The sequence below is a fragment of the Daucus carota genome, chromosome 3 (assembly GCF_001625215.2).
Source record: "Daucus carota subsp. sativus chromosome 3, DH1 v3.0, whole genome shotgun sequence".
Lineage (NCBI taxonomy): Eukaryota > Viridiplantae > Streptophyta > Magnoliopsida > Apiales > Apiaceae > Daucus > Daucus carota.
Window position 1 is genome coordinate 62059680 of NC_030383.2, and position 13142 is coordinate 62072821.

The 13142-nt window shown below is 31.4% G+C and overlaps 1 protein-coding gene across 1 annotated transcript; it reads right to left on the reverse strand.

Moving 5' to 3' along the window:
* Nucleotides 1-14: 14 nt before the first annotated feature.
* LOC108211109 (uncharacterized) lies at nt 15-8408 on the reverse strand. The gene is made up of 6 exons (XM_017382619.2): nt 8315-8408; nt 4387-4497; nt 3188-3561; nt 2604-2699; nt 853-912; nt 15-766 (listed from the first exon to the last, which is right to left on the reverse strand). Exons 2-6 carry the CDS (start codon nt 4490-4492, stop codon nt 563-565), a joined length of 840 nt encoding a protein of 279 aa, XP_017238108.1. The 5' UTR covers nt 4493-4497; nt 8315-8408; the 3' UTR covers nt 15-562.
* Between the last annotated feature and the right edge of the window lie 4734 nt (nt 8409-13142).

The following is a 13142-nucleotide window of genomic DNA, read 5'->3' on the forward strand; positions in this document are numbered from 1 at the left end:
CTCAAACAGGGCCATCATCTGAAAGAATGCACTCTGTATATGCAGTTTGCTTTGGCCTATTCACTTTACAGACACCATTATCATATTTTCGTATATGCAGTCAGTTTGTGAAACTACTGCATATTAAGTTTCACAGACTGATTTCTAGATCTAAAATTGATCAAAATGCAGTAAAGAACTCTTACATCCATACAACTATCCCTCAACTGATAAAGAAATATATGGTCTGTGCACCATTTCTTGGACAACCTTCACTGCCATTTCGATGCCCTCGATTACCAAGGTTCTGTGCAAGACAAAACGTCAATGATGCCACATAACGACATAAGAAGTGAATATGATCAACATGCGGAGATACTAGCAATATATGTTAAGTAATGCTCTCAATGAAGCATTATCAAACAAGTGACCCCTTGACTAGCTAGGAACTCGTAGATGTTAATATGTTATGACCAAAAAACATACTATTCTCAGCATCACCAGAGGAGAGCATATAATGGGGCCAAAAGGTAATAAAGGGGCATTGAGAAAGCCACGTGCACAACGCGGACTTTTGTATGCTTCAAAGAGCTTGGCTCGCTTCTTCGTTAACAAAGTTGTAACTGGTGTCATATGTCTCAAATTCATAATCTGCATCAAGGCTCTCCATTGTCTTTCCATATCTAAAGTGCTTTGTCCCCATTGTAGTGAAGGGCATTAAACCAAAAGCTCGAGCTGTTTTGATTTCTCTGGCCACCTTTCGCTGGGCTTTTGCACTAATTTTGGTCTGCTTGATAGAAAAACAGATAGAAATTTATAGTTCATTACTGGGTTTTGTGTTAAATTTAACTTAGTGATAAGTGATAACATTACCTGGCTCCTCTTGATGATAATTCCAGCATTTGTTATGAAGTTGGCAAGGAATCTCACATTCTGTTTGTATGTTACCATGAAAAGTTAGTAATAATGCAATTGCTGTGAGATGCCTACAGAAATTTAATACAAAAATAAAGATTATGCGCCAATATATCCTTAAATACGACATTAGTAATTGCAATATCTAGGCAGCTTCATTACTAGTTCAAGTATAAAAGTGCAGCTTCATTACTAGTTCTAGTATAAAAGTACAATTCATCCATTGGAGAATAACAGTGCATTTCCGAACTTTATAACTGCCAAAGATTTTTGTTTTGTACTAGTTGAACTTTGTTGTCGATGTACACTATGACATGAGTTAATTATTTGGGCAAACGGACCCTGCTTTAGTTATTTTTAGTGTTGCAGTCACTGGATCAAGATGCTAGAAAGGCACTGACCCCATTGGAGCTGAGAGCTAAGGCCACGCAGTTATGCTAAAACAACTGTGGGGGCACAGATGTCATCTTTTAAGATTACTCCTAAGACGCACCTAACCAACTCAACATGCCCAAGCAATATCTTACCATGAAGGTGTCAAGATAGAGGCTGGACTTTATACACAATCTTTTGGCAAACGCTACTTAAAGAAGCTAAATGGTTTTTGTTCTTTCAGCCTTCAGGCAATACCTAAATCTGAAGAATTTATGCTGACTTTACAGAGATATGGAGTACACACAAACTAGGATCTTCCTTATCTAACACTCAACCCAGAATATGAAGCTGCTAAGATAGCTATTAAATAATTTTACATTATCTTTAAATTCGGTTACATCAGAAAGAGCCAATGCAATTATAACGAGAAACGCAAATTGAGTTACCAACACAACTTCAGCAAGTAAAGAATGAAGGAATGATTTACTGAAAGATCCAAGTGACTAATGTACTTCCTGTAATTTATTTAAATCAATTCCTTCAGATTTGCGACACAACAGGTATATGTTGTATGTTCTGATGGTGGTGCATGTGTAGTCGGACATGGCTATAGCTATACACCACTGCCCATTAAATCAATTTATACTCACCACAGTTGTTATTACATAATATAATTGACAAACCACCAAAGCAGTTTTACTCTGGAGAACTCCAGCTTGCTAGCAGAAAAAGGTTGTGACAGACTTTTGTGCTGCTAGGAATATCTTACCAAACATTTGTCTGAACCCTTCACTTGCTATCTCTTTATTGACCGCTTAAGCTTTTTAATAAATATTTACATAAGAGTCGATATTGTTACAGGCTACAGTTTTGCGCAACTAATATGTGCCATCTGCTTGACTTTATATCATAAAGAAACACAGATACACAGGAGTTTAATACACGAAATTGTTTTGTAGTTTGAAGAGTATGAATTCTTTACATCGTCCAAATATATCCTTAAACACGACATGAGTATTTTGGATGAACAAGATTAAATGTAAATGTAAGAACATGTGCAAGGTGTAACCATGACATGATGAACAACACTTCGAGGACGATAAACACTATCATCTTTGTGGGATAACTGATAACTATATGAAGTGACAAGATACTAGACCTTCTACTTCTAATGATTAGCTGAGATGTGAAAAGAAAAGATGCAACCACCCTCAAATCCGTACTTACATTTTACTTTAAAGGATTAAAATGGAACCACGAAAACTAACAAAATAAAAACCTCAAAATATGAAATACAGCTTGAGCGCGTTAAATATGAATGATTACATGCTTACCCTGAAATTAGCTTTTCTCAGAACTTCCTCTGTTGTTGTTTCAAATTCCTCCCTTTTATTAGGTTCCCATATGCCTGGTTTTCTAATATCCAGATCCTGCATGAGAAAACTTCAGGTAAAGATGGAAAAACTCACAAGTGTACCCCGCATAAGAAGAAACAGTATGACAAAGCGTAAAATGTTAAAATGCTTTCAATGCATGGACCAAAACCATTAAGAATTTGTAAATTAGAAGGCGATACACGACAGCAGTGCAGAAGGAACTAGCAATTTATTTTATTTTTTGTTAATTGAACACACACACACACACACACACACACTTGTAAGCTTTGAAGCAAAGCAACCACTTTGATTGAAATATAAATATAGCACCGACAAATCTAAATTTTTTGCATGTTGCTTAATACCATGTGTGAGATCCCAAACATTCAAAGAAAAGTTAATTAGAAGATGGTGTACTTCACCGCGGAAACTATATAAACTTATATGCTTTAGGAAAAAAGATCAAGAGTCTATATTAGTGATGTATGTGTTAACTGGAAATTGACAAACCCAAGAGTAGATCATTCGTTTATCATTTATACCCTGAGTTCATAAGTGTCCCCAATTTGACTCCAGTTTACGTCCGGCCTGTACTCATATTCTGGATCTTCAAGAATTTCAGGAGCATCGTAGCAAGTAGCAGCTTCTTTTAACTTATCATCCATTCCATCTGACAAGGTGTTAAAACTCTCATCCAGATCATCAAAAATTTCTGATCTGTTATCCAAATTAAATCTGCCACCAGAACTGCCATAATCAGAATTATTGTGAGCCCTCTCAGCCCTATCTAGCTTTCGGAAGAAAGACTGCTGACTTGGACTGTCATTCAAGCTATTCCCAGTGAAACCTCCAAATATTCGCTGCTCAAAGTCATCTCGAGTCTCAAATTTGTTATTACTTTCATTGGCCTGAGCACCTATAAAAAGTTTACCAACAATACATTTAATTTTTATCCATCCCCAAGCTGTTTAAATTTGAAAAGTTGTTGAATGCGCCTAATGAATATATATACATATAATCAAGTAAAGCATAAAAGTAAAATGAAACATCAAGATTGAGCAGTAAATCAGAATAGCTTACCATGTATCATAACTAATATTACACCAAAATGAGTCATGTTATATCCTTGTTAACTCTAATCAACCTAAACCTTACAGCAAGGCCATAACTGGCTAAGATCTACTAGGGACAATTAAGCCCGCTCAACTCGCAACTACATGAACTTCTTCTCACACAAAACATGTATATATTTAAAATTAATCAAAACATTTAAAAAAAATACCCCTCAAAATTAAGGAGCCATTTATATGGTAGGATTTCAATTCATTTAACAGAGGCTACAATAATAATCGGAAAATGCTAAGAGCAACCAAATTCATTCCCAAACGTGTCATGATTTATTTGGCTATAAACCTATTAAATATAATAGACCCCCTGCATATACAATAATTTCACCGATTAAAACATCTCAAACTAGAGAACAAGTCATTTGAGAAGACTTTTGGGTACCCAATTTGGGTTCTCTAGCATTACTCATACCATTCTCCTAGATTTCGGTATCAAATCTTATTACCATTCCCATTAACTGAGTCAAAATCCCATCATCCAAACATCCCCAAGTATCTGGCTAAATCCCACTAAAACTATCTCCTCCAAGAAATGTACAATGTAAGCATATATTCCAACACATCGTACATGAAATTGCGCAAACATACTACGAATACACAATAGCAAATGGAACCTGCTGAAAAAGCCCTAACCCCGAAACGGGTCCCGAAAGTTCTCAACTTATGAGGCAACCCAACATTGAAAGACCTCAATGCACAATGAATAAGCTTCATCTTCATATAACCTTTAAAAAGAAATTCCACATAGAAAACATTTCAGTACATTATTTCGCAAAGCAAAGATACGTTGAATCATAGAATTGAATAAGCTAATCTTGGTATATTATCACTGTAAATAAGCAAAAAAAGTATACATATAAATAAAGATACAAGAAAGAGAAACAACCTGACAGAGATGTATGCAGAGAGAGGGTTTATGTATACTTTTCATATATTTTATTAAAGTAATTTTCATGATTTTTTTTACGTTTGCCCTTGCTACGCGTAGAAAAACTTTAATATTTATTTTTAATTGTTAATATGTCTATATATATATAGAGAGAGAGTTTTACTCTAATAGAAACCTCTTTATCCTAGAAACTAAAAACCAAGCTGAAATATCACTAAATCCTAAAGCAAATACCACTAAATTCTTAAACAACCCCATCTCCACCTCCACCTCCATCTTCACCAAACCCACCTCCATCTTCACCAACCCCACCTCCACTACCACCACCTCCGTCGTCGCCTCCTTCATAACCACTACCACCTCTATGCCGCCCGCCCTCTCCATAACCACCACCTCCATCTCCACCTCCATTATTTCTCTAACAACACAACCTCCACACCTCCATCTTCACCAACCCCATCTTAATCGATGCTTCAACCTCCTTCAACCCCGTTCATACTTCTTTCTCCACCTCGACTCAACTTCAAACGCGGAGCCGCCACTATTCCGGACGCTCCAACCCCCACTTCAAGCCGCCCAAACCTCCGCTACAATCATTCTTCCTCCATCTCCACCTTCACCTCCACCATCTCCACCACTATCACCACCATCTGAATCGAAAACATGAACAGATCTGGAGATTCTAAGCTAGAACATATCTGGAGATTAAGTTTTCACTAATTTCTGCAACACAGATCACTAAATTCTAAAGAGAATATCACTAAATTGTACTGAGAATATCACTGACTTGTATTGGTTTCTAGTTTTTATTTTAAGATTGGTTTCTATTTGATCATGAGCCTATATATATATATATATATATATAGAGTAAAACTCTATGGAGACCATTTTTATTGGAGACCGTGGAGATCACTTATGTTCTGCAAGTGAAATATTGCATAAAATTATTGCAAAACGTATAGTTTTGCACATCGTGTTGTACAAAATCATTATTTCATTTTAAAATCCTGAATATCATATAAGTTTTGCATGTAGAACATTACAAAATGTTATATTCTACGAAATATATTTAGTTTGTAGGACATTGTTAAACTTGCAGAACATACATTATATACTTATGAAAAACATAGATGATCTTCAACAATTTTAATGAATACATGATATTTGTTGAACATACTTCACAAAATAATGTATTTTATAGTGTTTTGATTGCAGAACATAAGTGGTCTCCACGGTCTCCAATAAAAATGGTCTCCATAGAACTTTACTATATATATATATATATATATATATAGGGGATGGTTCAATGAGGAACTATTCTATCGTGGTAACCTAGGAACTTTCAATCTCAGCCACACAATATCTGTCCTACTCTAACTGCTTATGCGTACCCACTTTTGTGTAACTGCTATAACCTGTATATGTTAATCTGTGCACATATGAATGATTTTTAATTTTGGTTTTGTATTTCATATTATTAATATATTTTATATTTTTATTTTGCTATCATATATATTTTTTTGAGTTCTATTAAATCATACTATCAATATTAAAATATAATGTTTACAAAGTTTAGAAAACTATCTTCAAATTTTAAGAACTTACAACATATTTCATAAAACCAAATAAAAGGCATAAAAAATATATTAAAACAAAAAACAAAAATTGAAATACATGAAAAATAAAATACAGAACATATAAGAAAATCCAGAACAGAAAATACAGAACACTAAATAATTAAAATATATAACTGCCAACATGAGTTCGGTATTCCCTTTTTTTTAAAATATTTTATTGTATAATTTTTTTCATAGGTTACTTGCATTCTTGTAAATTATCTGATTCTTCCATGTATTAAAACAAATAAATACACATAATTTATAAAAAATACAGTATACAAACAAAGTTAAAATATATCCTGTATGTTCTATGTTCTGTATTTTTTTTATTAAATTTTATATATAGTTATTAGAATATTTTTGTATTCTTAATAGTTTTTTAGAGTCCTGTATATTAAAATATATAGAATTTTAAATACTATGAATGTATTCTATATATATAATACAGAAGCACATTTATCAAAGTACTCTAAGCATTTAGAAAAAAATAAAAAATAAAATAATATTATACTAAAATAAATACATAACATCATAATATTATTATTTTTAGTATATAATATTGTTAAGAGTACAGTACATAACACATAGAATAGTTTATAACGTACAAGTAACTGCAATCACATTACAGAACAGCACTATTTGCAACCGCTACCAGCATGTTTTAAAATAGAGTTCCTAGGTTACCCATTTGACTAGTTCCTCGCTGAGAAGCCCCCTATATATATATATATATATATATATATATATTTAAGAATCAATTATTTTTAAGAATCAATTATTTTAATTTTATTGTTATTTAAGAATCAATTATTTTAATTTTATTTTTGTGTGCTATGTTTTATAATATGTGTTCTGCTTCTTTTTAAAAATATGAGGCACTGTAAAGTTATCTAGTTATGTACTTTGGGCTGTATCTAATCCGGGTAACCTCACAAATATTATGTTGCCACTGAAGCTGAAAAAACATATAAACTCTATAAATAGTGTGATCCCCTGTACTTCTGTTGTTCGATTCCCATTTATCTTCAGGTATGATCCATAAAGCTAGCATATCGTAGTAGCTATAGCTAATAACTTTTACATCAACTTTGAAGTTTGTATGCCTCTTTTTGATCTTAAAAAGACAAAGTAAGGTCCTTTTGTGAATCAGACAGTAAAACATTACGAATAATAATTGAATTAACAAAACTCTAGTAGCAGATCAAGTTCAGTACTCAATTTTGCTACAGCTTACTTGCAACCGGCTCGAGTTAGCAGAATTAAGCCTTTTTACTCTCTCATTCTCAACTCATGGGAAGCCTTACCTCTAACATCAATAGCTTCACAAAAACTTTGTATCCTAAAGGTAGCATCTTATTGTTTATCATTTACTGTCAAAATTGGATACTGTTTACAAGGAATTAAAGACAAGTGTAAGCACACGGTCAAAAACAGCGATTGATAACGCAGTCCTATACTGTCACCCTCTGTAACAGCTTCATATACTGATATACATATAACTATATCAGACAATTTCAAGGTAAGGAATCCACAATCCACTGCGAAGACTCTCCTATATGACATAAAATTAGCAGTCGACAAGCCAAGATAGTCATAGTACTTTCCGAGAGCATGACATAAATCATAACGAACATTTTTAAAAGCTCAGAAACATGGTACTTCAGCAGTTCTAACAATTTCATTACCATAATTACATCCAAAAAATGCAAAAAACTCGAATCCTAAAATTATTAACAAGAAAATTAGCAAGCATTTCACCAAAATATCGAGTCGAAAATCAAACCATTCATTCAGTAGTATAAAACATACCCAAATCTACATATCTCAATTCTCAAACAACAGAACCCACAAAATCAAATTTTAATTAGTACATCATGATAAACACTACAAACACAAAAAGGTAACATAATTTATGGTAACAAACATAGCTTTCTGCTAGTACTATTTCAATATATAAATACACAATATTGCAATAATCAAGAACATAATATTGAAAAATAATTAAACCCGGAAATTATAAACCCCAGAAAGTACCTGTCCGTACTGAACTACACTGAAGCTTAACTTCTGTTCTGTTGGGCCGAAACTGAATTGAACCCAAAAGGCGTGTTTGGTTTGGCTTAAACAATAGTTATTTTTCTTAAAACCCATAAACAAGAATTAGTGTATAAGTGAAATAATAATTAATTAATTAAAAGTTCTATAAATCAATATACTTATATAAAGGAGAAGCGAGGGGCGTCTAGGTGGCGCCTCTCACATCGCTCCGTTCTATTTTTCTAATTTTCTGAAATTTCTGGATGAAAAATATCAAAAATTAGAACTACCTTTTTTAGTTTCGGGTATATTAGAAGCAAATTTCAGAATCTGATTTTGTTTCAGATTATTTATGGAATATAGTAGCTTGAAAGTTTTAATCTGATTTGATTTTGTTTCGGATTATTTAATTATGGGAAATATAGATTATTTATGGAATATAGTAGCTTGAAAATTTTAATCTGATTTTGTTTATATTATTTACTTTGTATACATGAAAGAATTATTCATGCATTATCTGTTTGTTCCGTTCAATCAACTTTCGAGAGAGTAGTTATATTTAAGTTAGATGTTTTTGTGCACAATCAATCCAAAAAAATTGGAGGAAGGTGACAATGTAAAAACATGATTACTTTTCAAAAAAAAAAACAAATAAAATTAAGATTCGTCATACTTTAAATTGTTAATTACGTGTATAAATTTATTTTCATTTTTTCACCATGAATTATAGTCCAATTTTGCAATTTTATATGTTAGTATTGGTATTACATCAAGATTTTATCCTACAAATTCAATTTTATATGTTAATGGAGTATTGGTATTGCAATTTTATATGTTAGTATTGGTATTGGTATGAATTTGTCGATTATTTTATCCTACAAATATTAACTTTGAAACATTAATATACTTTTTATAGACAGCTATAAAATTATTTTATTCTACAAATATTAATATTGAATCATTAATATAATTTTTATAAACCGCCGCAACGCGCGGCTTCTCAACTAGTATTATATGTAAACTTAACGGCGAGTTAAAACTAATTTTTTTGGTTGAATCAGAATTTTTATTCAAATAATAGTATAGTCAAGTAATTTTTTTTTAAAGGATTAATTAAGAATTTTCAGCCAGATGGTGGCAATACCCGAACCCGATCCGAACCCGCAACGCGATTTACGTAGACAAAACCCGAAAGTGATCTGAAAATCACTCGATTGACACGAAATGACCCGAAATTAGAATTTTGTTTCTAATAACTTCAATTTTCAGTTTTATTTAATTTTAAGTGATTTTAACCTGACTCGAAATCGACCCGATTGCTGACACGAATCGGCAGTAGAATCGGTAGTATAATAGACAAATCGGTAAAATATTTTTAAAAAACTAATCAAAATTTATTTATAAATCTGAGATCTTTTGAATAATATTGAAAGATGACTGAATAAATTTATTATTATATCCGTAGAATTCATGCATGGTTTTCCAAGTAAATTTGTTTTTTACTTGGTCGTTTTACAAAACAACATCATAAGACCAAATGGAACGTTGTGTTTTCCACTTTATGTAAAGGAGAACATGGGCGGTTGTTGACAACTTCAGCAACATGTAATAGGCGAATGATGTGTGCGCAAATCATATAATCCATGGAGCTATCATATTGTAGCATGGCCTACACATCATTTTGGTTTCTTGTTTTGAAGGGAAAGTAAACACCGGCTGAATCATTTCAGATGAGGCTGGTAGATGAGTTGGTGGGGGTGGCGATTGGGCTAAATAATAATTAAAATATTATTACTATAAAACAAGATATAATGGAAGTATTGATCGTCAATAAGAAAGAACAGAAAACTAATGCTCTCGACTTTGTAGGTTTCTCCCAAAATCTAAAAAGTGATTCAACTTTTTTACACAAATAAATTATAAGTGGACTATTCAAAAAAAAAAAAAAAAAAACTTCTCACTAATAAGCAGCAATATCAGCTCCTTATGTTTATTACATACTAGCTTATAGCCCGTGCAAGGCACGGGAACTTTTTAATTATTTATAAACTTTTTAAATATATTGTAATTTGTAAGTGGTGTGAAAGAATTTAATTATAAATAATAAATTAAAATTTTCATTTAAATAAAATTTGAAATTATGATTTGTTTGTAATTTAGAACTATTGTAAAAATATATAGGTTCTACTTGTTTCTGTAAAAAAAAACTGGTTATACATGTTGGATCATCCGATGATGCGGTATAAAATACACCGTCACACTCATTAATAGCTTCAAGTAAACTATTATAATCAAGCCATTACTTTTCTCTTATGTATCATGCCAAAGTATTATATTTTTTCTATCAAATTTTAATATATATTGAGAAGAATATGTGACATCAACTTCCATTAGATTATATTTATAAATGTATTTTATATAAGAATTATTATAATATGATTTAAATTTGGCTTACTAATTTTAAAATATATTTGATAAAAATAATTTTGTGACAGTGCGATTTATATGATTCTACAATTAAAACTGGTAGGAAATATTTATTTTGAATTAAAATATCAGGCTTATTAATTTGAAAATATATTATGGGGCCGTTTGGGTGAGCTTAAAATAAGTGCTTATTGCTTAAAATAAATAAGTGGAGTAGAAGTTAGAAGCAAGATAAGACTTATAAGTGATTAAAGTGTTTGGGAAATAAGCAGAAGCCTTGAGACAAAAGCTAGCATTCCTAACTTTTTATAAGTGCTTCTTGACTTATTACACAAACGGTACGAATAAGCGCTTATAACTTATAATCCCGGAAACTGGACTTATAAGGGTTCACCAAACACCCACTAGATAAAAATAATTTTGTGACGGTGCAATTTATATGATTCTACAATTAAAGCTTGGATTAAAAAAATCATAAACATGTGAAAGACATAATTTGTTTTGGATTCAGAAAAGAAATTATAAACATGCATATCAGTTGTCTTATAGAAATAGAAGTTAATTTTGTTCTAATCTAACGGTACTTATTTGTTCAATATACGATCCAACGGATGATAAGCTTTTGGACCATGTGACCATGCGACCAAATTATCTCCCTTACGCTTATTATATATAAGTATATAATGAGAATATAAACATATAGCTGATACAAAAATCGATGAAAAATCATTATAAAATATTCTACAGTTAAATACACAAAAATTTGATTTTGCCTACAGTTCTTTAGCCTTATCTTTTAGCCTCTTGATTACCCTAATTTCCCCCCATATTGGCGAGCTTAACTTTTCAAGAAAGGATTTTCTAGTTGATGATTATGGAAATAAATTAATAATTATTTTTCAGGTTGGTGAAATAAATTTATTGATAAAGTTTTGTATACATGTCAGAAATTATTAATAATAATAAAATTATAGCTGTTAAAAAATCGCCGTCTGGTCGTTAAAAACCCCGTTCTACCAATACAACTACTGTATACATTTACTTCAGACATGCAATAAGTCACTGGTTAATATCATTTATTAATTTTTACGAGTGTCTTAATTATACCGAAGGTACATGTATCCGTAATCCGTTTTCTTTTTCCCCTACCGACAAGAACACAGATGTAAAACCATAGTTACATGGACAAGGTGGTCTTTTTCAATTTCATCAAAAACAAATAATTAAAACATGTGATATCCATGTTTATCACCTAGCAAGCATGCCAGTATTAGAGATCTGTAGTCTCTTTAGAAATTAAACCAAATGTATTCGGAATAGCCTTTTTCGTTTGTGAAGTATATTATTAACAATATTGTTATTTCAAGAAAAAAATAAATGTTACCCTCCGTCCCTCTGGATAGTATACATTGGGGGACGGGGACGCGACATGGACTTTAATGTTCGTGTAAAATGTAGTTGTGCAATATATTTTTTTAAATTTTTTTTCTGAATTAAAGTTTGGATGTTATATTCTTATAAAAAAAAGGAAAATCTCAAAACTAAGTTAGAGAACTATATTTTATAAGAATATTGAAATGCATATCGAGCAGTTAAAAAAATGTATAAAATTAAATGAGACAGAGGCAGTATCGACTTGTTTGGCTTCACAATATCCGCATCATACTCATTTATCTCATAATTTATTACATCCGAGTCATCATGTATTTCCTGTTCATATATTTATCATGTTGTGTATTCAAAATATAAGCATAAATATAATATTTTTCTGTCGTATAAAATTTACTTGATACCCCTCCCATATTTGACATAAACGATTATGTTGAAATCTTGAATGAATTACCCGTTTGTGTGATATATTTTTTGGTCATGCATAAGTATTTATAGTGACTTTGAAAGATAAATTTTAATATATTATAATTATATTTTTGATTTTAAAACTACTGAATTGTACATTTAACTAAATAATTTTAGATTTTTTTTATTTAAAAATAACTTTGTAAAACAATTTATGATACACCATGCTGATCTCGAGCCGTCCTTTGCCAAGTCACTTACAGTCCCACGGATCCACGTACAGATTGTACAGTCACACATGACAGTGATGACACATTTATAATGACAGTGACGACATTTATTTATACTCCGTCCGTCCCGATCAATAGTATACATTGGAGCACGGCGGCGCGACACAGACTTTAATGCTTCGATATAGTATAGTTCTGTAAATTATTTTAAAGATTTTTCTTTTTTTATAGAAGTATAATATTTATACTTTTATACAAAAAAAGAAAATCTTAAAAATAAGTTTGAGAACTATGTTTTATAAGAGTCTTAAAAAACGTGTCGAGTAGTAAAAACAAACTTATACAATTGACTGGGACAGAGAAAATACTGC